At 43.3% G+C, this 27,274-nt stretch overlaps 1 protein-coding gene across 4 annotated transcripts in view; it reads left to right on the top strand.

Annotated features, from left to right (window-relative positions):
- Window positions 1-27,274, top strand: part of FRMD4A (FERM domain containing 4A) — a 330,684-nt gene that overhangs the window by 3,604 nt on the left and 299,806 nt on the right. Inside the window, exon 1 of one of the 4 annotated variants that reach the window (XM_081820619.1) lies at window positions 15,635-16,172. The exons of 1 other annotated variant lie outside the window; for it this stretch is intronic. In XM_081820619.1, coding sequence (XP_081676745.1) covers window positions 16,080-16,172 — 93 coding nt within the window. In that variant the 5' untranslated portion in view covers window positions 15,635-16,079. Of the gene's footprint in view, window positions 1-15,634; window positions 16,173-27,274 lie in introns of those variants that run through there. 2 more of the 4 variants (XM_081820629.1, XM_081820625.1) reach the window with 2 other exon arrangements.

The raw sequence follows: 27,274 nt of genomic DNA, 5'->3' as shown, positions 1-27,274 counted from the left end.
TGAGATTGTGTTAATCTATAGATCAATTTGGGAAAACCTGACATTTAGACAATATCAAGTCTTCCTATCCATGGACATGGAATATTTCTCTAATTATTTAGTTCTTCTTTGGTTTCTTTCATCAAAGTTTTCTCATTTTCCTCACATAGATTTTGTACATATTTTGTTAGAACTATACGTAAATGTTTCACTTTAGGGAGTGCTAATGTAAATGGTAACATATTTTAATTTCCAGTTCTACTTGTTCATTGCCAGTATATATGAAAGCAGTTGAGTTTTGTATATTAACCTTGTATTCTGTAACCTTTCTATAATCACTTATTAGTTCCAGGAGTATTTTTGTCAATTCTTTCAGATTTCCTACATGAATGATCATGTCATCTGGGAACAAAGACAGTTTTATATATATTCTTTCCCAATCTGCATATATTTTATTTCTTCTTCTTGTCTTACTGCACTAGCTAGGACTTCCAATAGGATATTGATAAGCAATGGTGAGAAAGACATTCCCTTGCTCCTTATCTTAGTGGGAAAACTTCAAGTTTTTCACCATTGAGTGTGGTGTTAGCTGAACGCTTTTGAGGATATTTTTTCTCAAGTTGGGAAAGTTCCCCTCTATTCCTACTTTATTGAAAGCTTTTGTCATGAACAAGTGTTGGATTTTGTCAAATAGTTCTCTGCATCTATTGATATGATTAGGTGATCTTTCTTTTTTAGCATTTTTGATGTGATGCAAATCAATTGATATGATTATGTGATTTTTCTTCTTTAGCATTTTATTCATTGCATTTTTGTTACATTATTTAATTTTTTAATGTTGAAGCAGCCTTGTATACCTGGGATAAATCCTACTTGATCATGGTATATAATTTTTTTATGCATTATTTTACTCAATTTGCTAATATTTTTTTGAGAATTTTTGCCTCTGTGTTCATGACATATATCAGTCTGTAGTTTTCTAGTAATGTGTTTTCCTAGTTTTGATATTAGAGCAATGCTGGCCTCATAAAATTAATTAGAAAGTATTTGCTTCTATCTTCTGGAAAATATTATAGAAGATTGGTATAATTTCTTCCATAAATGTTTGACAGAATTTATCAGTGTACCTATCTGGGCCTAGTGCTTTCTGTTTTGTAAGGTTATCAGTTATTGATTCTGTTTCTTCTTGTGTGAGTTTTGGCAGATTGTCTTTCAAGGAATGAATCCATTTCATCTAGGTTATCAAATTTGTGGGCACAGAGTTGTTCATAGTGTTCTTTTGTTATCCTTTTAATGTCCAAAGGATGTCTCCTCTTTCACTTCTGATGTTAGTAATTTGTGTCTTCTCTCTTTTTTAACTTATCCTGGCTAAGCACTTATTGCTTTTATTGATCCTTTCAAAGAATCAGCTTTTGGTTTTATTGATTTTCTCTATTGATCTCCTATTTTTAATTTCATTGATTTTTGCTCTAAGTTTTTTTTTTTCTTCTGCTTACTTTAGATTTAATTTGCTCTTCTTTTTTCTACTTTCCTTAATGGAAAGCTATTATATTACTGATTTTTAGATCTTTCTTGTTTTCTCTTCTAAGTTATGCATTCAATGCTGTAAATTTCCCACGAGGCACTTCTTTCAAGGCACTCCACAGATTTTGAAAATTGTGTTTTCAGTTTCATTTAGTTCAAAAAAGGTTTAATTTCTCTTTAGATTTTTTTTTTTTGATCTATGTGTTAATCTAGAACTATGGTGTTTAACATCCAAGTATTATCTAACTATCTTTTTTGTTATTGATTTCTAGTTTAATTCCACTGTGGTCTGGGAGAAGACGCTGTATGATTTTTAATCTTTTACATTTGTTAAGGTGTGTTTTATGTCCCAGAAAATGGTTTATCTTGGTGAATGGTCCATGTGAGCTTCAGAAGAATGTGTATTCTGCTGTTGTTGGGTGAATAGTCTATAGACGTCCATCATATCCAGTTGATTGATGGTGTTGTTGAGTTCAACTATGTGCTTAACTAAATTTATGCCTACTATATCTGTCCATTTCTGATAGGGGGGTATTGACATGTCCAACTATAATAGTGGATTTATCTTTTCCTTCTTGCAGCTCTATCAGTTTTTGCTTCACATATTTTCACACCCTGTTATTAGGGGCATATATGTTAAGAATCGTTATGTCTTCTTGGAGAATTGACCCATTTATCATTATCAAGTACTCCCTTTATTCCTGATCGTTTTACTTGAAGTCTGCTGATTCTGAAATTAATATAGCTACTCCCACTTTCTTTCGATTAGTGTTAGCATAGTATATCTTTCTCCATCTCTTTGCTTTCCATCTATATGTGTCTGTGGATTTCTTATAGACCCAAACCTATAGTTGGGTCCTGTGTTTTGATCCACTCTGACAATCTGTCTTTTAATTATGTATTTAGACCATTGACATTTAAAGTGATCATTGATACTGTTAGATTAACATTTCCTATATTTGTTACCATGTTCTTTTTGTTTTCCTTGTTCTCTGTTCCTAATTTTGAGACGAACTGTGAGAGACTATGGACTCTGAGAAACAAACTAAGGTTCTAGAGGGGAGGCGGGTGGGGCGATGGGTTAGCCTGGCGATGGGTATTAAAGAGGGCACACACTGAATGGAGCACTGGGTGTTATATGCAAACAATGAATCATGGAATGCTACATCAAAAACTAATGATGTATGGTGATTAACATAACATAATAAAAAAAATAAACAAATTAACAACAACAAAAAAAAGAATGAGTAAAATTTTATTTTACTATCATTTATTCATTCTCTGATGCTCTTCCTTTCTTTACATAGATCCAAATTTCTAATCTATATAATTTTCCTTCTTTCTGCTGAACTTGCTTTAACGTTTCTCACATGGCAGTTCTCCTGGCAACAAATTTCCTCAATTTTTGTTTATCTGAGAAAATCTTTGTTTTTCCTTCAACTTTGAAGGATAATTTCCCAGGGTACAGAATCCTAGGTTGGTGGACTTTTTTTTCTCTCAACACTTTAAATATTTCACTCCACCTTCTACTTGCTTTCATGGTTTCTGAGGGAAAGTTGAATATAATTCTTACCTTTGCTTTATAATAGGTAAGAAGTTTTTTTCCTCTGGTTTCTTTCAAAACTTTTTCTTTATCTTCCATCTTCTGAAGTTTGACTATGATATGCCTAGAAGTACTTTGGAGGGTTTTTCTATTTGGGGCTTTTGTGGATTGTTTTTGTTTTGGGAGGGGCATTTATCTGGTTTGGTGTTCTCTGAGCTCTCTGGATCTGTGGTTTTGTGCTTGACATTAAATTTGGGGAAATTTCCAGTCATTATTTCTTCAAATATTGCTCCTGTTCCTTTCTTACTTCTCCTTCTATTCCCACTATGCATATGTTTCCCATTATGCATATGTTATACATCTTATAGTTTTCTTGCATTTCTTGGGCATTCTATTCTGGTTTTTTTTCAGTCCTTTTTTTTTCCTTTGCTTTTCAATTTTAGAAGTTTCTTTTGGCATGTCATCAAGCTCAGAGATTCTTTCTTCGTCTGTGTCCAGTCTACTAATAAATCTATCAAGTCACTCTCTTCTCTTACAGTTCTTGATCTCTAGAATTTCTTTTTGATCCTTAGAATTTCCATCTCTCTGTTTACATTATCCATCTATCTGTTCTTCCATATTGTCAACTTTTTCCATTAAAGCCCTTAGGATATAAATCTTAGTTAATTTTTTAGTTCCTAGTCTAATAAATCCAACTTTCCTGCTGTATCTCATTCTTTCTGATGCTTGTTCAGTCTCTTTGGACTGTGTTTTTTGCCTCCTAGTATGTCTTGTTAATTTCAAAGTGGACATGATGTACTGTGTGAAAGGAACTGTGGGAAATAGGCCTTTAGTAATGTGGTGGTAAGGTATGGGAGGAGGAGTGGCATTGTATGGTCCTATGCTAGTTCTCCCAGTCTTTTAGTGAGCCTGTGGCCTTGTGGTGTGAACTACACCAGAGTTTCTCAGGGTGCTTTTTTCCCTTAGGTGAGACAGGATGGGTGGATGGGCTGGAATCAGGCATTTCCCGCCCCCCCACATGGAAAACTAGAGCCAGCTAGAGTTGAGTATTTCACTTCCCCAGGGAGGCTCCCCAGAAAGGCTTCCCTTCCCCATTGTTTAGGCTTTCATAAAATAGTTTCTCCTGAGGGCAGGCCTTGTTAAGGACAGAATGTTCTGTACACATCCCTAAAAAATATTGGAAATGAGCTTTAGAGTCACATGAGCAGCTCAGCACCAAGTCTCAATCCCAGCTCAGCACCATGTCCTACTCGCGTTGACTGTTGGCAAGCATTTAATCTTTCTGAGCTTTGATTTCCTTATCAATAAAGTGTAGCTAATGCTACCCAGCTTACAGGATCATAGTGAAGATCTAAAAGAGGTAATTTAGTGCAAGTGCCAAGGGCCATGCCTGATGCAAAGGAGGTAGTCATGAGTTAGTCTTCATTTTCCTTTGCCTTCCCCTAGAAAAGGCATCTGTTTCAAACCCTGAACTGCAATAAGTCATTTTCTGTTTCTCTACCCCTAAGTTCTCTCTCCCTACTCGCACTCAACCTTCTCCCTGAAAGTAGCAGGAGTTTTGGTTCTGTGGAGGCAAAAACATTTACTCCTGGCCTCGACTTCATCAATCTGTGGCCGTTCTCCCTGCCTGCTCCCAAAATGCAGGAGCTACCTGGTCCTGAGCTCTGCAGCCAACAGGGGCATGGAGCCCTGGGGACAGGCCTGTACTTGGCTTCTTCTGCTCTCCAGCTGGGTTTCCCTAGTGGAGCCTCTGAGCAAGGTGACTTTGGACTGCCTTGCCAGAGCCATCACCCGGGAGAGAGCAGGAGAAAGTGTCCAACATCCCACAGGGCTTGGGGACTTGACATCTATTAGGTCAGTGACTCTCCTCTCAGCCTTGCTAGGGAATATAGGCTTTCTCATGTGAGTCTAATTGTCTAGAAAAAATATTTGCCTCACAGTCCCATTAGCCTTGGGTTTCCTCTGTTGCTCATGGCATGCTCATTAGGATGTCATCCCACTATCTCAAGAACAGCTGTTTGCAGATTGGCACTTCCTTTCCAGGATTACAAAGGGCCACTGGGGGATTTTGTGGGAATGCAAGGCTTCTGCAAGATTCGATAAGAGGGACATATCAGACCTGGTGTTTCATAATTAGTTGTCACCACTCTGGGGCTCCTGTAGCTGCTGCAATACTAGAGGAAATAACACATGTGCGTGTGCAGGAGTGTATTCATGCAAACACACACAACATCACACCAAAGTAAAGTGCAGAGAAGGCCCAGTCAGAGTGCACAGATGACTCTTCAGAACTATCTCCAGAATTGTCCGCAATGCCCTTGGTGACATATTTGGCCTGCTTCCTTTTGTCCGTGTGTCCTCAACTAGTTTCAAAGGATTTAAGGTTCTTCCTTTCCAGGTACAGCGTGGAGGCTTCTCTTTCAGCAGCCATTTCAACAGCAGATCCATAGACTAGGAGCCCTGAAACATACACTGAAGGAAAGGAAAACGGAGGAGATCAAGCAGGGCTCCTGAAACACTACTTGTCAGATTCAATAACCCAGGATGTAGACTCAAATCTGTCCATTCAGAACGAGGCCAGGCGGCTCTAGCTCTCTGTCCTGCAGCCTGGCTTCTGTTGTCAGCCCTCTGTGCACACTTTCTCAATGCCATCAGTGACCCTTGAATGCCACACACTGCTCCCAGCCCTCATCTGCGTGCATTGCCTGGAACATTGCTCCTCTGTTTACAATTCAACTCATTTTTAGCAAAATAATACATGTGCATGGCAATGTTCGTAACATTTTAAAGTTGAAGAGTACTATAAAGACTAATAAGGAAAAATACCAGGCTTCCAACCCTTTCTCCCAATCTCTGAGTCTTCTCCCCAGGGACATCCCTTGAAAGATGAGGTTTTGACTTACTTAAATCCTTGCTCCACATCCCTAAAAATACCCATGTATCTCTTTCCCTCGATCTTTACCAATATATCAATATCACAGTTTAAATCAAAATTCAATCTTATTATGACTACCAATCCATTGTTTACAGTGGGGAAACAGTGTATATTATGATTAGATACCCTGGATTTTACAACTTTAGGTTTTTCTAGGTGGTACTAGTTGCCTGGTTTCATTGGGGGCTTGATATTCTGTATACCTATCAATCATTTTTCTTTGAGAACTTTAATAGAGCTTTGTATCTCCTTTCAATTTGGCATACTCATTAGATACTCACTCCATACATTTTTTTTCTTTTTTTGAGACCCCTCCTTCCTGGGCCTCTCCAAGTTCCTGTACCACCTGGGCTAGCTCCTCTCTGAGTCCCTTGCGTGACTGGGTCCTTGGGGCTCCTCTCTTCATTATTCCAAGAACTTCCTTTTCAGCTCTCCTGGGATTTATTCTCTTTTTCTTAGAATTCAAATCCCTTCTTTGTAGGTTTAACTTTCTTTAACTAAACTCCTGAGACAAGGTGCGTGAGAAGTCAACGTTTGTGTTCTTGAATGTCTTCCCTTACACTTAATTAATAACTTGACTAGTGGTTCCTTGTCTGATGTTGAAATCCAAAGCTGCATTTCCAGGCTTTACTCCCCTCTTATGTTACAGGTCAAAATGTTTGGGCACCAGGAGCTCTGTATGTCCAGAGCTACTCATTATCATCTCCCCAAACCTGCCCCTTCTCTTGGGTACTTAGCTAATAGGACCATCCTTCCTCTACTCCCTCATGATAGAGGATCACCATATACGTCCCTCTACCATTTATTGTTCCCCAACATCTTATATTCAGCCTGTCACCACTGTCCTAGTTCTGGGCTTAATCGCCACTCATTTGGACATTTGCAGTAACTTTGCAACCTCTCTCCTGGCTTCAGATATATCTGGGCTCTCCATTCTACCACTCAGCCTTTACCACTCAAGCTCAAAAAATTCAAGTTAATGGGTATCACTTCCTTGCAAAAAGTTACTTGTAATGACTCCCTGTTGCTCACGAATGAGGTCTAAAATATATTGTTCTATAGGATGTATGTCAGAACCTGGCTCTGATGGCATTTCTTACCGCTTTTGTTCCCACATATGTGATTCTACTGCCTCACTTAATTTTCTCAACAAGTCTATTATCTGCATTCGTGCTATCAAAGTTTAAAATTCAAATGGAGTAGGAAGGGAAAAGTGAAGAGGGGAAATTGGAGGGGGAGACGAACCATGAGAGACTATGGACTCTGAGAAACAAAATGAGGGTTTTAGGGGGGAGAGAGGTGGGGGGTGGGTTAGCCCAGTGATGGGTATTAAGGAGGGCATGTACTGCATGGAGCACTGGGTGTTATACGAAAACAATGAATCGTGGATCACTACATCAAAAACTTATGATGTATTGTATGGTGACTAACAAAACATGATAAAATAAAATTTAAAAAATTAAAAAATTAAAAAACAAATGGAGTGGAGTACCCCATGCAGATAGTAGCAGTGAGCATCCCCCGGGCATCTTCATTTACATCTCAGCAGGTGTCCATTGTACATATTTTGCCTTGTTACTGGGTAACCCTTTCTCATTTTGACTACTGGGGTGTTGGCAGCCTTCTAGGGCATACTCAAGATAAACCCTATTCTCATGATGTGAGATTTCCCAGTACCTATCTTTTTATCAGATCAAGTGTTTTCCTTCCTCACCTTGGGAAAATACAGGTCATGTGGCTTATCCCAGAGACTCCTGGGCAAATGGGCACTTGCCCTTAGGAATGACATGGTCCTGGGCACAGTATGGAAAGCAATCTGATGCCCCAAAGAAAGCCATCCTCCTTTGCAGCACCAGAGGGATTACTTGAACCAAGACAACCATTCTCCCATTGAAGGAAATTACATTAAACTTCTCCTCCTGGAAAAAGGAAGCTTGGAAATTAGAAGCAGATTTAAAAGTCGAGCATTAGCCACCCAGTGCTTATCTAAGACACCTGAAATTTGAGAGCTGAGCCTAGTAAAAATCAAAAGTCAACATCCATTGACTCTGTTTGGAGGTGTACTATATATATTCAGCTAATCCTGGGTAATCGATACCATAGATAAGAACATTATTTATTTTGCCATTCTGGGTGCAATTACACAGTTTACCCTGTGCAAACTGCACTTCATAAAAATGGCAAATCAATGCTAGTTATCAAAATCCATCCACATGGATGGATAGCCCATGAAAAAGAGCTTTGCAAAATGGTCTCGAAAGCCAATCTACACAGCCAGCCCCACACGGGTCAGCTTATTACCTGATTAATCACACAGGCATCCTGGCAATCTTATCGATTCCTCAGAACCTGGACATGACATCACTTCTAATAGCACATGCAATAATCCATTACCACCATGCAGAATAGCCATTATCCTGGGCTGCAGCCGTTGATTGCCTGATTTAGCCTCATGCTGGGAAGGGCAAGTGGAGCTCTGATGGGGGCAAATCATATCCAGGGCAGATGTGAAGGACTTTCATATGGAGGAATAGAATCTGTCTGCCACTTGCAAGCAGGATGTCTCCCTGCCTCTCCTTCTCTGGGTGGATAGTTGAATAATCCTGCCAGCATGCCGATGACCTGGAATTTGATGTCTGTGAAGCAAGGGATGCTAAGACAATATGGACTAATCCTCCACACAGGCCATTAATATCTTCCACTTGACATTCTCTACAGCGTGATCATTGCCAGAAAGATTGAATGAGATTCTGGGATGCCCAATTAGCACGTGAGGTTTCCATGCAGCAAATGCTGTATTTTTTTCCCTACCTCGGAAGAATGTAGTCTGGTTTCCTTTGTGATGGGATGTGTATTGTTGAGTTGATGGGGATGGGGGTCTTATTCTGGGCTAATTAATTCTCTACTCCTAGTCACTCCAATGAAACTACTGAACAGGATGTTCTCAAAGGTCCAAGAAGAAGCCTCTTTACCACCCAATGTATGTAGCTAATTTGCACGACCTTTAAGGAATGCAGAAGGATAAAACATGGATGTCATAGGGGAATATGTATGAAGAGGCAGAGAGGTGGATGGTGAGATCCACGAAGGCTATTATGTTGAGGCAACAGGAAAACAGTGTGCAGAAGTGAGAGTGGAAAGTGTGTGTGTGTATGTGTGTCCCATTTACAAAGAACTTTGACAAATTTCATTTCATCCTGTTGGGTAGCTGTTCAGTAAACTTCCAGGTGTAAATCAGGTAAAAGGTTGTTCTACTTCTCTACAGATACCTCATCACAGGGGGAACTAAGTGTGAGGAACAAAAGCAAACTCTTCCAAAAAGCAGAAGCTCCCTTGTATCCTCAATTCCTGGCCCAGCACCCGATACATAGTAGTTATCTAGCAGTTAATGGACCCCAAAACCTCTTGCAGTGTGACCCTGGGCAAGTTACTCCATTTCCCTGTGCCTCAGTGTCTCCATCTTCCTCTAGGGAAAAGGAAAGTACCTTCTTGGTGAGGTGTTATGAAAATTAAAGAATCAATATACCTAAAAGCCTTTAGAATAGGGCCTGCAATAGACTGTGCCATGTAAGGGGGTTGCCATTATTCTGTTAGACACTCAAGAAAGTAACTGTTGAATGAATCATGCAGTGTAAGCAATAAAAGGATATTTTAAAAATTGGTTTAGACAAGGGCAAGGCCAATTGCGTAGAGCTTGGTATGGAATACAAGAAGAGCACAGACAATGTAATATCAGAAGCAAGTAGCAGACTCATCCCAGCCCACCAGACCTCTACCAGCAACAACAATTAGGAGTCAAACTGAACAATTCAAATCAATCTTCTTTTATTTTCTTTGTCTGGCTGGTCATGGAAGAGAACTATTAAATAAAGCCCAGAATGTAGACCAAGTAGACAAGGGAAGATTGAGAGAGGAAGGGAGAAAGGAAGGAAGGAAGGAAGGAAGGAAGGAAGGAAGGAAGGAAGGAAGGAAGGAAAAGGAAGGAAGGAAGAATGAACGGAAAAGCAGGGAAAGGAAGGAAAATTTTATCTGCCTACCCACCCTAGCTGTAATTATACCTACAGTTTCTTTCAAATGCCCTAAGAGGAGAAAAATCTGTCCAAAGATGGACGATGTCAACAATGCACTTCGTCAATGCAAACCTGTGTTAAAACCAAGAGAACCCTCAACTTTCCTGCCCCAGGGGGGACTGTGAATAATCTCACAGGCCTTGGGCATGTGAGGTCTGGTGATAACTGTGTTGCTTATCTTCCTCCTGCTCTTGGGGATATTGGGTTTCGTGTTTGGCCTAAATTCCAGCCACTTTTCAAATATAAAATTATGGATGCAGGCAGCATTTATGTTTGCATAACCTCAGTCAGAGCCTACTCTAATAAAAGGTGACATGAATGACCCAGGTTAGCTGAGTTAGAAGCTAATGGGAAGGGTGATGGGGCTTTTAAAGAAAGACAGAGCTTCCCTTCCCAACTCCCCTCACCCCTACTCCGGGAATGTTCCAAATCGCTGAGGAGTTCTTCATGTGTGTCTTTGGTTCAAGCTCATCCTGTTTATCCTCCCACCTGTTTTATAGGACAAGGAGTATATACCCCAAACTTCATTCAAAGCCCGTCTTCCCTCCCTCAGCTCAGGGCTGCTGTGGGAAAGGCTGGCATGTGGCTCCTGGCTTCCTCCTCCATGTCCCTCCCCATGGGCCCTGCTCCCTGAGCTGCCTCTAGCACGTCTGGGCTCTCTCTGTGGGGCTGATGGATGTCTAAACCTAGTGTTTAGGTCCTTGTGGAGTGGAGTGCCTTGTGGGTTCTTTGAACACCCTGTCCCCTTCCCACCACAGTTCCCTGGCACAAGTGATGTCTTTTCTTCTACTTAGTCATTTAAGATCCCTTCTTGCCCCACAGCCCCAGCCCCTTTCTCCTGGGGTTCCATAGCCCTTCATATACCACACTGAGCACCTGAGACGGACCAAGATCAGCTCTCTTAGGCACTCGTAGCTGACCCAAGATGATGGGATGGAAGTTACTTCCCCTACACCATTCTTCTCTTCTCTTCGCTGCCACCCATGCTCAGCCAGGCCCTATCCCCTAAAAAACTCGCTGTACCCCTCCCAATAGGTTCCTTCTCAGAGCCCCTCGCTGGGCCTGAGGTGAGGGGGCAGCAGGCTCCCGCCCTCCTCGTTCTTCTGACTCCTTTGCTGACAGCCTGCAGAACCAGGTCAACATGGACCTCAAATCTGGTCTCAGACTTTCCTTTGCATGCTTCGAGAAGATGCGGAGAAGGAGGGAATGTTTGGCACCTGTGGTCGTCAGACCTATGAAACCGAGAGAGTCCCCTTTGAACATGCTGCTAAATTTACAACAAATAATGGCTTGAGATGGACATTAGAAGAGGCATTTACACTGTCAGCTTTGTATCTGTGTCCTTAATGTAAGCGGTATTTCACCTTTTACCAGAGAGAGAATGAAAGAAGACAAGGGTACCGTTTCTTGAAATGCTTCTGTCCTTATTTTCCAGAAGGGCGCTTCAACTCACTTTCCCAACACTGCTCAGCTCACTGCCCTTTGCCCCTGCCCCCCACCCCCCACCGCCACAGTGGCCCCAGGCTGCCCTCGGGCCAGGAGCTTCATTATGGCACCCCACTGTACCCACTGTGTGACCTGTTACCTCCTTCCTCCCACCCCAAAAACCTGGCCCAAACCTCTCTGCCCCATTATCCCTTCTCTCCGGATTCTGGCAAGTGAACAAAATAAAGCTGTGCAGACGAGTTTACCTAGTACCAGTGATTACAAGTCTGAGGTAAGATACGCATACACGGGGAACTTCGGGGGGCCAAAAGGATGAGACTCACGAATGGTCATTTCAGGAACTGGGCCACAGTTGGGATGAACGCTGGAGGCCGGTAGTCCAGGCACAGTCTGGACAAGAGGCTGCAGTGACCAGTGTTCCCGTTTCTGTGTCAGTTCTCAGTATCCTATCAGGAACCCCCCCGCCCCCCCGCCAACCTTCCCATGGCTTCTCAGCACATGCCAGCTCAGTCGCTGGCCTGATCTGTGTCAGCTGCTGTGCCCCTGTCCACACACTCAGCAGCGGGTCTCCCCTCTCCTGCGGCTGCCCCCCACTAGCTCTGGTGTTGTCACGTGCTTTCTCCCTGACAGGCCATTATCCCCCAAGCCCCCTCTTCCACCTCCTGCTATTTGTGACCAAGAACACCCATTGGATTTGATACATCTTGCTTTGGTGTGTCAAGACCATTGATTTTCCTGAAATATGGTTCAATCGATCCCTATGCATTTTCATTCCAGAGTTTGAATGTAAACATTTTCACTGAGATGGGAGGGAAATGTTCAAAATAAACAAAAAAAAACTCCACCAGGCCTGGGTGCTCTGCTCCAAGAGGCATCAAACACAGCAGCTACAGGGGCTCTAGAGCAGAGGTGGGTCTTCTCCATCCCGTCTCCTGGGGGTTCACTCACTGCATCCCCGCAGCAGGCTCCCCATCTGTCCCGTGGGCCATTACACTGTGCCCTGGGTATGCGGGGCGCCTCCGTGCCCACCATCCTGGCAAAAACATGCTTTCTGTAAGTAATACCCTGTTCCAAATATTTCCCCCTTGCTTTTCTGTTGTCTTATAGTTACTCTTTATTCACCCTCTCCCAGTCCTTTATTCCCAAGTCTCTGGTCTCAGTGCTGATCTTGGGCATCTACCCTCAGATCTCTTCTTCCTCTTTCCCTCCCCCACCCCAATGGCTGTTTCCAGGGCTCCCGGTCAACTGGCTGGCATCAGTGCATGGAGGATGCAGCGAGGAGGCTGGAGGGGAGTAGAAGGGAGGAGCAGGGCCTTCCTCCCCCTCCCCCCTGCCCCCCACTTGGCCTTGGCCCAGGGCTCCAGCAGTGATCAGGTCTCACCCGCGGATCCACAGGGTTCCAGCCTCTACAAGGTGACCCGGGCCCTAGGTTCCTCCCTTTACCCCTCAGGCCAGGGGCTGTCCTGCCTCCCTAGCTCCTGTGGGCTTCTTTGCTCTTCTTGTCACCCATGCTCCTCACCAAGGGAGAGCAGAACAGCAGTTCCGGAGACTCTAGAACTGCTCCTTCTTATGCCATTTCCTGGCTTAAATTCTCTCTTTTTCAAAGCCAGGGATTTTTCACTTTCTCTGTTAGGTCCCATGGATATCTGTCCTTTCTGGATTTCTAACCTGCTGTAATCTGATGAAGTCCTCTTTGTCATGTGAGAGTATATAATGGGCCAAGTCAGGCCCTGAAATCAAACATCTTGACTTTGGTTTCATCTTAGATCTGACAGTTCTAGCTGTGTTACCTTGGTCAAATTATTAACCTCTCTGAGCCCCAGTTTCATCAACTGTAAAATATGGACCCCGAAGCTCATTTCTGTGTTGAGATAGCCTTGGGTCACCTTCTAGCACGCTGCTGGGCAACTGCTAGGTATGCAGTAAATGTTAGTCCCCCTCACCTCTCGGAAAGTGGTCAGATCTGCAAAGGTGTGAATGCATATCCCTTCCTGGGAAACAGATCTGTACTATAACAGTGGCCTTCTGAAATTAAATGCTTTTGTCTCAATAACTAATTTTAAATGTGTAAATCTTAAACACCTACAGCAAAACCATAAAAAAGATAGTTTTGGACAAGCTGACCTTTGAGAGCCTTCAGATCTGTCTGAGGAGGTGGCTGGCTACTCTGTGGGGACTGCAGAAAGCTCCAGAGCCAACCTCCTCCTCCCCATTAGCTGGGAGAAGGCACTGGTTCTGACAGAGAAATGATCCTGCTCCTCACCCCCCGGGGGGTAGAGTAGATGGGGCTCAACTGTGTGCGAGCCTGGCTCAGGGTTATTTTTGTTTCCATTAACATTCTCTTCTATATGTATTTTAACCTTAATCAAATGCATATGTTTTTGTTTTATTTGCACTTAGTTCATCAAAGTGTCCTTTATGATCTGAACTGTGCCATGAGGCCTTAAGCTCTTCAGTGAAACACTCATTAATACCCCTGGGAAACAGGAAATTGCATTTAGTCAAATATAAATAAATTCAGTTCCCAGGGGCTTTGCTCTGGTCCGGGTCAGGGAGGAGAGACAGTGACTTCTCAGCTGATGTGGTCCAGCGCCCCCTCTCAAACCGCCCTGGAAGGAAGCAGTCCCAGGACTCACGACAGATAAGTGTTTTGAAAATGTGCCTGTCCTTTGTTCAAAACGGTTACGTAGTCGAGTGGGGTTTTATCAAGGAAATTCGATGCATTTGGCCCAATCATTGGGTATCATTCCAGATCTATTGCCACCCCAAAATAGTTTGAAACCAGGCAGTGCAGGAAGGAAGCGAGAAAAGGGAAAAAAAAGGTATATAAACCTCAACCACCTAGCCAGAGACGCTCCGCAAGTCTCTCCTTGTTGCTGGCCTTCTCTCTCACCCCCTCATTGGCTCCTCCATGCACATATGGAACCAATTACGAACAAAGCCCGATTGTTGTATATTTGGAATTTCCCACATCAACTTGATGCTTTCTTTAACTGCCTCTTAATGTGTGTCTGCACTGGGTGACCAGACCCACGTATCCATCCTTCCCACCCTACCCCCACCAGCACCCCCCTTCTGAGAGTCTTTCCTGGTTCATTTTCCAGCATGTAAACCTCCACTTCTTCCCCCTTGCACCCCGCCCCACTTCCTATTAGAATCTTTGAATAAACAGAACTTTCTTTTCCATGGTTGGCAATAAACTGGTCTGCAGAGAGTAAATAAAAGCCGGATCCCAAAGCATATAAGTGATATCAGGCTAACACCAAAAAGCATGAATTACTACAAAGGAAATGGCATCCCTTTCATAAAACCCAGAATGGAGAGGAGCAGCTGATGTAGAAATACATTACAAACAAACAAACAAACAAAAAAACACCCTCCAATTCTGGAAGCCCCTTACTTGTTTTTCTTTATTGTAATTTTCTCTGCTATAGATAAGCATATTTGGAGGGGGGAGCAGAGACAGGGGACCACAGATGACGAATATATCAATTACAAAATATTACAGAAAAGTTAAAATTTTAGGCCATGTGTACCATCCTTCAGAGGATTATCTGATCTGGAATTACACACTATTTTTAGAAAAGAATAGGCAAACGTGATGGATGAATCTGAACTTAGTCCTTTTCAGAGCCTTGTAAAATCAAACAGAACTTCTTCACATTTACTGACACACATAAAAATAAATGTTCTATAACACAAACATTTAAATGAAGAGATGCCAAATGCGAGTCTGTCTCATATATTCGATTCATCTAGACCACGTGATACCCCAACATTTTTTTTTTCCCTTCTCTCACACTTTATCTCTGCGGACTACATTCACATATATAATTAATTGCACTCCTACATTCATTTTTCTATGCACTGGAAAGCAGGAGAGAAAAACCAGAGAGGTGCATCTGATGCTCAGGGTCATACGTGTAATTTATGACCGCGAGCAAGGATCTCTCCAAGTCCCCAGTGCGTTATGTCACGGGTCTGCAAATATTTTTCCTGTGTTCGGAAAAGAGTGAAATCAGAATGCAGGATTTCACATTAATCTCCACACCAGATGGTGATATTCCAAATAGTCTTTTTAAGGTGAGCATGTGACCTACTGTATGGCCGAGGGGCTTTGGAGTCACGTGATGGAATGAATAATACGACTGATAGCTCTTCGATTAGACAACTGACCTGGTTACCGTCTGTAGCCACGAGAAGCAAAGTTGCCATTTCTGGATCACTCTCCCCAGAGGCACAGCTTGCCAACTTCTGGGACACGCAGTCTCACCGAAGGACTGACAGGCAGGGACAGACAAGGGGCGGCTAACGCTGTTGCTGAAGGCGGGCTGAAGTTGGAGAACTTGGGCTATTTTTCTGCTTCCCCATCCCCCCGCCTCCCAACGAACCACATCGACTCATATGGTCGAAAGAAAAAACTCTTTCGGTTATTTGATATTTGGGAAACCTCCAGGAGACCATAACTTAGTTTGGAGGAAGCCTTGTCTCTCACTTTGCTGGGAACACACGCACACACACACACACACACACGCACACACACTCACTCACACACAGGAACGCACACACGCGGCTCTACACCATGGTGGTTCAGGCTGCAGTGGCCCCGAACAGATCTCAAAGACTTTTACTGAAAATTCCTTATGGATCTCTGAGAAGACGCAGCGTGGAGAGGGTAAGCGACGTGGCGGGCTGTTTGCTTTGCGTGGAGCAATTGCTCCAAAGAAAAGGAGTTGTTTGTTTTCATTGTACATAGCATCCCTTCTGGTCGCCCTGTTTTCCTGAAAAATTTGAATTCCTGGGACGGTAGAATACTAGGTCGTGGGTAAATTTTTTTTCTTAACAGAGGATGATGAAAAAATTTGAAACAAATTTTTGCCAGGTGTGCATGTGGGGGTGCTGTGAGAGATGAGATAGGAGGGTAGAGACTGGGGTGGGGACTTTCCTTTGGAATCGGGATGGGAAGATGTGAGTGCCTGGGGAGAAGAGCAGGGGCTGCAGGCAGATGCATTAGTACGACACAGCTGCAAATTTCCTCTGTGGGGTGACCGTGTCTTCAAGGGAGGCTTTGATGCCTGGGGGGTTTAAATTATGCCCCCATTGAAGAGAATCCCCTCTGTTGTGTTGTCGCTGTTTCACATACCTTGCTATCATTTTGGATTTTTTTTTTAATACTACGGATTTAGGCTCGAAATGACTCTGTTAATTTTCTGAAACGTGCTTACTTTATGGCAACCCCTGGCAGAGATGATCCTGTAAAATAATAAGGATTTGTCCTTCTTCAGAGTGACTAATGCACTTTTGGGGATGACTGAAGTTGATACAAAGCTAGCTGTCCTTGGGATGTTGGGCTCGTTCGTGGAGGGACAAAATGCCTACACCCCTGCAGGGGTGGAATGCTTTGTGGGTCTCAGAAACCCCGAAGCTCCTGTTTGAATCACGGCAGGCCCCTCTGTGGGCTGTAGAGTCTACTTAGACATCCTGGTTTAAGGTGGGATCTAACAGCCATAAGGCAAATAACTTCATAAAAAGCTCTCTTGATGGATAAGCAACCTGCTGCATCTTATAAAGGGGAACAGGGTTGAATTCGAGTCACTTTTTCTGGCTGGTATACTTAGTACTCAGTGATTTTTAAATGTAAGGAAAGCACAGTTGAAACTTTAAAATATGAGGGTCTATTTAGAATGCAGGTGGGCCTGATCTCCTGACTTGTAATGAGGGACGTTCTTTCTGCCACTTGAGTGCTGATGAAGAGAAAAAAGCTTCACTTCCTATTCTGTTTGTCTGTAGGTCTTTATTTTGAGACATATGTCTTGGGCTCAATATCAGAGTCATCAACTAGTATACAGTAAGTGCCTATCGCATGCTCCCTTCTATACCAATAGCTTTTGAGCATGGGACTAACAGTTACAGCAAATGTTAAAAGTATATCAGGCTTATATTGGATATGATTTTAGGTTTTGTTGAGAATTTCCTGACCTTTGCGGTAACTAAGTTTATATCATGTGTTCTGTGCACAACTAGTCATTTAGAAACATGAATTGTACACGCTGGAGTTCTGGAACCTGGCAATACTTAGGAGAGAGTTATCTGGGCATAGGCACAAAAAAATTCCATAGGAACCTTTATTTAACTATTAGAATCTCCAGATGGATGTTTGATAGATCGTGGATTTTTAATAAATCCAGATGTATGCAGTTACCATTTCTGTTATTCATTGTTAACCAATTTAAGAAAAACGGATAGCCTACGAACACAGCATCATACATAAAACATTGTCACATGTGTTGGCATCCACTTACGTTCAAAACACACAGACCTATTTTCTGCCCATGGGCACACACCCGTGTTACCTGCCTCTTAGATCTGCAAGCTGCTGGGCCCTTAGGAGAAAGCATACACATCACTGGAGCGTCAGACATCCTATTCATCTCAGTTGCTAGAGGTGAAGCGATGGGGCTGGGACACCATCGCTCATAGGAAGAGTGCCCCTGCATTCCTTATGAGCCGCCCATCTCCCCTTCCACTCTAAGGGAGGTTGACACTAATTGGAACCTAGGATGAATGTGTCAATTCCAACTGGGCATTTTGTACTGTTGCCGACTTGATGACAATTTTCAGAATCAGAGTCAAACATTTGTGTAAAAGGAGGGCAGGAAAGGTGAGACGCGGCATCTGCTTTAAGGGCAGATACTGAGAACCAGCACTCTTTTCTTGGGACTCCCTGACTTAAAAGCAGTGGCCCTTTTCCAGTTACATCAGCAGCCTAGAGGGTGACAGACATTCGGGTTGGTTTCCATTGTCTCGCGATATGTGATGATCCTAAATCTCGCGTCTGTACTGTCTTTACTCCAATGCACTTTTATATTCGTTACTTCGTATTACGATCCTGAGTTGCTGGCGAGACACAGAGAATGGGGGTTATCACTCTTGTCCTGTAGGAACAGGGAAGCCAAGGCACGGAGGGGTTTAATCTTCTGTCCAGGGACATAGAGTCGACCACAGAGCAGGACCCATGTCTAAGGACCCAGTATCTTCTGTCCCTGTTTCATCACCTTTGCTCCCTGGGGGAGCATCAACATGGCAGCCTGCCCCCAAGCAAAGGATTGTAAGCAACTTGTCACCAGGACTTCCCATGAGAGGGAATATAGAAGACTCACGACCGAGGAGAAAACGATTTCCAGGGCTGGTCATGTGCCCTCAGGCACCCAGGAGTGCATAGTTGTTCCTGTTTTCCAACTGCCAGTTGAGTTGAAAGAAAAGAAGCACACCTTTTTAACTATGTTGTCTAGACCTCTATCAAATCCTGATTCAGAAACACTCACTCGGGCTGCAAGACCAGGCTCAGTTTTTGTTCATGGTTTCACGGACTACCACAAGCCCATCACGGAGCTAGGTGAGGTGGGAAAAACAGCAGAAATATAAATACTTTGCTTGGTAAGACAAGAGACATTAGGGATACAGGTTTACATAAACAAAACAGTATTGACATAACAGGGCACGAATTTAGCTACAAAACAAGAAATGAAGACAATTTAGGTGCTACCGAAAGGAGGAAGGTGGGATAGAAAGGGTAGGGCTTGCAGTCACCGGGTCCCCAAAACTGAGAGCCTCACCCTTTACTAATTGTGTGTTCTTGACCAGAGTGACCAGACTTACTCAGTGTTCTTAGTTTATACATCTGCACTATCCCCCATTGAGGGCAGTTGTTAAGGATTAGAGGGAACGTAAATAAGGACCTAACACAATACCTCACATATAGAAAACAATCATTAATGACAGAGTATTTTTAAAGTTTGCCTCACTTTGAGTGGAGGAACACTCGGCTTGTATTTTTCATAGCTGATGGCCTTGGTCATCACACTCTTGGTCACACTTCACTGTCACCTGGAGAGGTCCTTTAGGGATCTTTACCAAGTAAAGCCAAGACAGACAGGATTTCCTGGTGATAATTTGCCTTGGACTCCCAATTTTATGTAAGACACTTAGAAAACAAAATGTTTCAAATTCATTGCACGAAAATGCCAACTAACTAAACTTCTCAAGCCCATATGCTTCTATAGGGTCCCTTCCTTCCAAAGCCAGATGTTGTTACTCCAGAGGTAAAAATGAACTTCATGGAAAATTCTCATGCATCTAAGAGCACAACATGTAAATGAATTAAGGAAAGAGTAAATGTGGACCTTTTCCCTGGGAGTTTGCCTTGGAGCGGGGTTAATGTTTTTATGAAACTACTATGACCCTACACCATGAGGAAATGTCATCATGTTGGAAATTACCTTTCTTTAGAGTTCCAAAACCCAAGAATAAGTAGGCAAAGCTTCCTGTGGCCCAGCCCGCTGTTTCAGATGTGTGTTTATGAAGGATGCTCCTCTTCCTGCTGATTTATCCTCTCTAGCATCCAGACCCACATATCCCAGGAAGGGCTGGACATCTCTGTTCTCCTGAATGCTGCAATACCTCAAATTCAACATGTCCAAAATGGAATTGGTCATCTTGCTCACAATCCTGCTCCTCCTTCAGTCCACCAGCTACCTGAACACCCCGAGCAGAACCCAGGTGCCCTCCCTGCCTCCTCCCTCCTCTTGGCTCAGCCACCATCACCTTTCACTTTCAAACAGTTGCCATTTGTGTTCCACCAAGTCCATGCTCTGTGTTGCAGCCATGTGATCTTTCTAAAACAGAGGCATGGTCGCGTCCACTAATCTACTTAAAACCCTGAAGTGGTTCCTGCTTCAAGATAAGTACTTAGATAAATGCCTAAATATAATTACAAGGTCTTCATGATTAGGACCCTGCTACCCTCTCCAGCCTCAGTTCTCCCCCTACTTTACCCTGAGAGTGCTAGATTCCAACCACACTGCACACGTCTGAGGCTCCTCTAAACCACTATGCTCTCCCCTGCCTCAGGGCCTTTGCATGTGCTTTGGTCTGCCTGACACACACCGCCTCCTCCCTCTACCTCCTTAACTTCCCAGTCACATCCTTTCAGCCTAAAATTAACACCCTTGGGAAGGCTTTTCAGAAACCCTGCCCCCTCCCCAAGTCTGAATGAGTGCTCTTCCTTTGGGCTCCCCTACGCACTGCATTTTCCCCTACCCACAGCAGCACAGATCACACTGCACTGAATCCCCCTGTTTCCATCCTATTTCTGTCGCGTAAAATCTCCACATGATGACAAGCTCCTTGAGGGCAGGAAACACATCTTGGTCTTGGGCTCATAACAGGAGTGTGATAAATATTCACTAGATGAGAAAAATAAATGAAATCTGAAAGTTTTTTATAAACTTCCCTCAGAGAGAAAATTTGGGAAGAAGAGCAGAATTAAGAAATAAACAGAAACAGCCTCATTTTTTTTTACATTAAATTACCCCATGCCCAGTTATTGCTGACTGGAAATGTGTTTGCTCTTACGTGTTCATACAAACTGAGGAGACAAATGCTCTAAACTCTTAGACCATACCATGTGTCTTAAAGTAGAAGGAAGCATGTGTGTGAACAACTGACCAGACTCAGCGTATATGTTTCTTCACAGAGTAATGTAAATTTGACATCTTTATTGGGTTAAAAAAAAAAGAAAAAGGAACAAGAAAGCATTCTCTTTTGCCACAATTATTTGAATATTTAAGTGAAAGGATTTTTTTTTTTTTTTTTTGTCTTGGAAAGACTGAAATGGTGTGATATTTCTGGAGCAGTATTTTTAACGCAGTATAAATTAAACCTCTTTGCACCCACATTATTCATTATTTGATGTGTTATTTCAGGTTGACGTATTGCCAGTCTATTATTTTGCAAACCATTACATTATCACAGCTGCTAAACTGCATAACTTAAGGATTCAGAATACAACAGAGTCTCTATAGTCGAGTGTGTGGTGCTTATATTCTGAATGTATTCATGCAGGGAAGTGTGAGACTTTACCAGAAACACATACAGCAGACGGCTTTTAGTGGATATTTATTACCATTGAAAGCAGACAGCCAAGAAACTGTTCAGACAGATCAGTGTATTCACACATACTATTATCCAACCCCCTCATCCTGCATAAGGTTTTGTTCCTTCTATAAATATAGCGCTCTCTGGAGAAGAACATGGCCTAGCAGGGACTCCAGTTCTCTGGTTCACAGGCCGAGTGGAAGGCCCTTTTACCCCATATTGGCTAGTCCTGTGCAATTCTAAGTGACCCAAACTTGGTGAACTGACACTGATTTTATTTCTTACAATAGCTTATGTCAAGTTAAACCAATGACTTCCCATCTCGGCCAGAATGAGCTTTTCAACCTGCTACATTGCAGCTCTGTCCTCAAAATCAATCATGTAATCTCTGAACACTTTCTGTGGATGTTTTGAAAACAGATCTCTTATAAATTGCTCTAGCAGAGTGAATACTATCCACCTGTGTAACATTAGAGTTTCTTTGGACACACAGTTAAAAACAGTACACTTTTGTTTGGATTGATTCATTAATGCACCTCTGAGAACAATATTATCTTACGTGTATAAAACAATATGGAAGAAACTATGGCCATGGACCTTTGTCTTCTAATCTGAGAGTGGATACACCACATCTGTGGATTTTTCATTCTTTCTTTTCCTTTCTGGTCGCTCAATAGATAACTGCTTCAAAGGACTTGGTCAGTTTTTCTCCTAAGCTCCAGAACCTAGAACAGTGCCTGGCATGTATATTGGGTGAACAAATATTTATTGAATGAATGTGAATAGATGAATAAAAAGAATGTCTTCATTGTCATAAACTCAGTCCTTCAATCAAAAAGAATTGTCACCTGAAGGATAGGGTTGCAAAGTGCCTGCCTTTCTTATGCAGATGAATATCTGTGTCATTGTTAGTCCTAAGAGGTGACTTATTTTAGGATGCTAGCTCTTCTTGGTAGAGAACTTGCTCATGAAAAACTTATTGAAATTCCTCTACACAATTAACACTTTTGAGTGTGTGGGCTGTCCTCCTCCTTCCCAGTCAGAATCTGTATATGAGTATTTTGAGATAGTCAATAAATATGTCTCTGATCCTTTTCCTCTACTGCTTGCTAACTTCTCTCAAAAATGCCAAGGTCACATTTCCACATGGATAATGCTTCCACATAGTCCTCTGATACCTCTATTGGAACATTAATCAGGAAAACCAATAAGGCTTAGAAGTATATTGATCATTTCTGGAAAATGTGGTCGGGGTTCAATCAGATCAGTCTCAAAATACAAATACTGCAGGGAATGTAATACTTAGGACCCAATACATTAGTTATTAATTCCACAGATTTTTATTTAATACCTACTACATGCCAGGCCGTGCTCAAGACCTAGGGGATGTAGCAAAGTCTCTTAAGTGATGCTAAGGCCTCTAAGGAAAAATAGAGCAGGGAGGTGCTGCAATTTTAGATGATGTGGCTCTCAGTAAAGATGTTTGAGGAGAGACATACAGGAGTTAGGGGATGAGCCACAGAGCCCTCTGGGGAAGGACTGTGCCCAGGAGAAGAAACTGCCAGTATATAAGAGATGCAACTCCAGAGCATCCTTGATGGGCTTGGAAACTAGTCGGTGTGGGGGGTTGGGTAGCTGGAGCTGGAGCAGAGTGAGGGGATGGGGTACATGGAACAGAGCAGCCATCAGGGAAGTGCTAGGAGCCCCGGTGACAGAGGGCTGTGTGGGCCATGATAAGGACTTGGGGGTTTTCCTCTGAGTGAGACAGAAGAAGACCAGTGGCCTGGGGACAGAAGGGTGACATCAGCTGACATGTTTTGAAAGAATCCCTGTGGCTACAAGGCTGATAGGAAAATGGACGGAAGCAGGGTGACTCTCTAGGTCATTAGTGTAATAATCCTGATGAGGGATGATGATGGTTTAGATCAGAGGATATTCTGGAGGTGCTGAGAAATGAGAAATGAATGGATTCTGGATTTATCTAGAAGGTAGAGTTGACAGGATTGGCTGATGGATCGGGTGGCAAGTGAGGAGAGGAAGAGAAGGGTCAAGACTGACTCCTGGGCAGCTGTAACCTGGGGTTGACACTAAGATTGGAGACACTGCCGAGAGGCCGGTGGGAGTGACAGCAGAGGCGGGGGGAGACTGAGAGCTCTATTTGGATGGAGTGAACTTGAGATGATTAAAATTCACATGGAGAATATTAAGAATGTAAGTTTCATGTGCAGGTGAGAGTTCTGGGCTATGGAGGTAAATGTGGACATCGTCATGGGTGCCCTGAAGCTGGTTCGTCCAGGCTCTCAAGAGCTGATTGTGCGCATCTCTTCCCAATTCCCCATTCAGTGGTGACAGGTGGGCAGCTTGAGATGGGTCATGGTGGGAGAAATGCACCATACAAATTAGCAAACATTACAAATCAGGCCTTATTTTTTTTCTAGCGAGTTGATAGTTAAACTAGGATACCGCCAGCAGATGGTGTTTAAAGCCGCAGGACCAGGAGATGTCATCTGGGGAATGTATGTGGATGGGGACAAGGAGATGTCTGAGGACTGGACCCGAGGCCACTCTAGAGTTTAGAGGTCAATTCCATGAGAAGGATCCAGCAACGAAGACTAGTAAGGAGCAGCCAGTGAGGTAGAAATAGAATTGGAGAGAAATTCTCAGAAGGGACCGTCAGGCTATCCAGTGCTGCTGCTAGCCATGGAAGATAGGGACTAGGAAATCACCTCATTACACTGTTATCAAAAAGCCTGTGTGCAAACGGCATGCATCAAAATTGTTGGGCATTTTCTAAATCACAGAGGCCTAGTCTCCAACCCAGACATACTGAATCTGAACCTCTGGGCCATACAACATGGACTCAAGTTTGAGAAACAGTACCTGAAGTATAGTTTTCCAGAAACAGAGGCACCAGGGAGGAAGAGAAGAGAGCACAGCCTAGGAAAGGGGAAAGAATGCAGACAGGAAAAGAGAGAGTCTGGGGACAATTTTCACTCCACCAAAGTCAATCTCGGACACAGCAAGTAGAGGTTATGATGGGGAGTAATGAGGGGAAGGAAGCTTATGACAACCAAGGCCAAGAGTGAGTCTTCCTCCTGGTGGCACCCTAGAAACACAGTGTTCCTATTTGACATCTCCAACCGCCCCCCACACACACACACTTAAACCACCGTATCAGAAAGGTAGAACTGCATTGTCCCTTACAGCTTGTCCAGCCACAAATAAATAAATAAATAAACCCACAAGAAAGAAGATGAAAAATTTCAATATCTTTTGTTGGTCACCTATATCAAAAGCGAACATTCCCCCTCGAAGTTTTAGCTTTCCTAAGATCTATCTGAAGAAGACCTCTTTTGTTTTGTTTGGCTTCTGAAATTTTTTTTAAAAAATGGATTGATGTAATCATGTGTCAGGGCTTCATAACCCAGCCAAGTCCCAGAATATATTTAGAAAGTATAGTTTAGGGTTGAGCCAGCCACTGAGGGACTGAAAAGAGCAAGTCCTAATTTGAACTCTGGATTTAAGGCCTCGGAGCTGGCCTGCAAAAGCAAATGGGTTTGAATTGAAATGGAAGAAGTTATGTCTTTGACATCAGGCTCTATTTCACTGGGCCTTCATGATGTTCTTTTTTTTTTTTTAAAGATTTTATTTATTTATTTGAGAGAGAGAGAGAGCACATGAGAGGGGGGGAGGGTCAGAGGGAGAAGCACACTCCCTGCTGAGCAGGGAGCCCGATGTGGGACTCGATCCCGGGACTCCAGGATCATGACCTGAGCCGAAGGCAGTCGCTTAACCAACTGAGCCACCCAGGCGCCCCATGATGTTCTTGTAGAAGAAAATTGTGCTCTTAACTGCCGGTTGGGTTGAAGGAAAATAACAGCCATTAGCAATCTGAACAGTCCTTGAGGTAGATCCCATCAGAGGGTTCACCCAGTTCCAGCGTGCAGATTTCCCTTCCCCACCACCGCCCATGTTCCCCTTCTAGGTAAGGAGGTGCCTCTGGGAGTGTGAACTACCAGTGTGAGAACTAGTATGAGAACAGTTTTAATAGCAGACGTGTTGTGGGTCCCTCCCACGATTCTGAGCTGATGATGGTGAATAAGACTATTTTGTTTGTGGAGCGGAACTGGTGGGCCTGGGCACGGATGAGCTCAGTCGTCAGTGCTCGGAGCGCACCCTTCTGCACACGAGCAGTAACACCCTTGCTCTTGCAGGGCTGTGTTGCGTGGCCAAGTCCTTGCGTATAGGCAGCAATGCGGGGGCCAGGTCCTAGAACCCCTGTTGTGAAAACGTCAACCCACTACTTAAGGAGAGGGAGAGGGGAGGGCACCCCTCATCCTGCTGGGCTCCAGCTCTGAGTTTTCCAGCAGCAGAGCTTTTAGGAAGAGGAGCTACGAAAGAAAAATAAAATCCTCCAGAAACACTTACTGATTTGAACTCAGCAGCACAGAGCGATACACTCATGTGATCACTTCCAATGGCAGCTGGGCAGTCTCTCCCAAGGACCAGTGTCCAAAAAGCAGGAGCCAGGCTCCCTAGGCCATGTGCCATCCCATCCAATGTCTTCTCAGTGCGATAATACCAATATCCTGTGGCATTTTGTTCAGTCAGGGTCCGTGCTCAGAGCATCTTCATTGTCCCTTATTTCTAGTACAATTCCTTAGACGTGTGTGTTCTGCGGTCCCCTTTGGACAGTAGTGAACCAACATGCCCAACAGCAGATAAAAGTATCTTTGAGACTTCGTGACTTCCTTTTTCCTTCAATCAAATGGCCTTAAGGTGGCATGAGAGAAACGTGTGTAATGTGCAGGCCAAGACTTTCCTGTCCCTTCGGAGACTCACCAATCAGAAAATGGTTATTTTCAAGAGCTTATATGTATTTCCTATGGTACCCTTGGGACCTAATCCTTCATGTTAATCCTGGAATGCCTCTATTCACATTCAGTGTCCTGTAAAGTAAGGCCCCATCCAGGCATTATAACTCAAACCCTATACGAGCCAGGCAGTCAGATAACTAGGACAACAAGGAAAGGGGCCCTAGCAAATGGGGCCAGCACTACTCAGCTCTGCCACCGGGGAGACAGGGCTTGCTGGTCCTGCACTTCCGACTTTTCCAAAAAAAATTTTGTGCAATTTTTTTCTAAGTTAAGGGAAAATGTCTGTGTGTGTGTGTGAGAAAGAGAGAGAGAGAGAGAAATATCTCAATTTTTTTGTGCTGGCAACCAATCCAAGCTCAAAGAAAAGCACTGCATGCCAACAAAGCACATTTGTGGGCTACATTTGGCCCACAAGATGCCAGTTTTTAACCTCTACAATAAAAAGACTGCCACCCCAACCTAAACATCTATGTATTCTCTCTCCCCAGTCTTGAATTTCATAAAAAGGAGACATCTCAATTAAAAAAAAAAAAAAACAAACCTAATCCTGGAATAGATCCTCAGGCCTTCCAGCTGGCATCATAATCCTACTGCTAAATCAGAATTTATTTTAAAAAAAAAGAAAAGAAAAAAAACTCTTTTGACAGGTTAAATGCAAATTTTAAAATATATTTAAATAAATTGAATGCATGTCCTCCGGCTATAGGAAATAGGAAGACAGCATCCTCTTCACTGAGAGCATAGTTTTATCACCTAGCAAGGAGAAAAGAACTGGGGAGCAACTGAACCTACAGTCCAATTACTGCCTGATAGGACAGCTTAGCATCAGCCACATTCTTCTGCTTTCAGCAGATGTTCCCAGTGTTAAAGGAAACCATATCGAACAGCTTCAGCCAATGAAGCCATCGCCCCACCCCCCAGAGGGCTATAGTTTGCCGCTAACCCATATTTACAGACCAGCAGT

This window comes from Leptonychotes weddellii, chromosome 5 (genome assembly GCF_054177405.1).
Source record: "Leptonychotes weddellii isolate Sample4059 chromosome 5, ASM5417740v2, whole genome shotgun sequence".
Taxonomy (NCBI): Eukaryota; Metazoa; Chordata; class Mammalia; order Carnivora; family Phocidae; genus Leptonychotes; species Leptonychotes weddellii.
The sequence above is the reverse complement of the archived record's forward strand: the minus strand, read 5'-3'. Positions and strand labels throughout refer to the sequence as shown.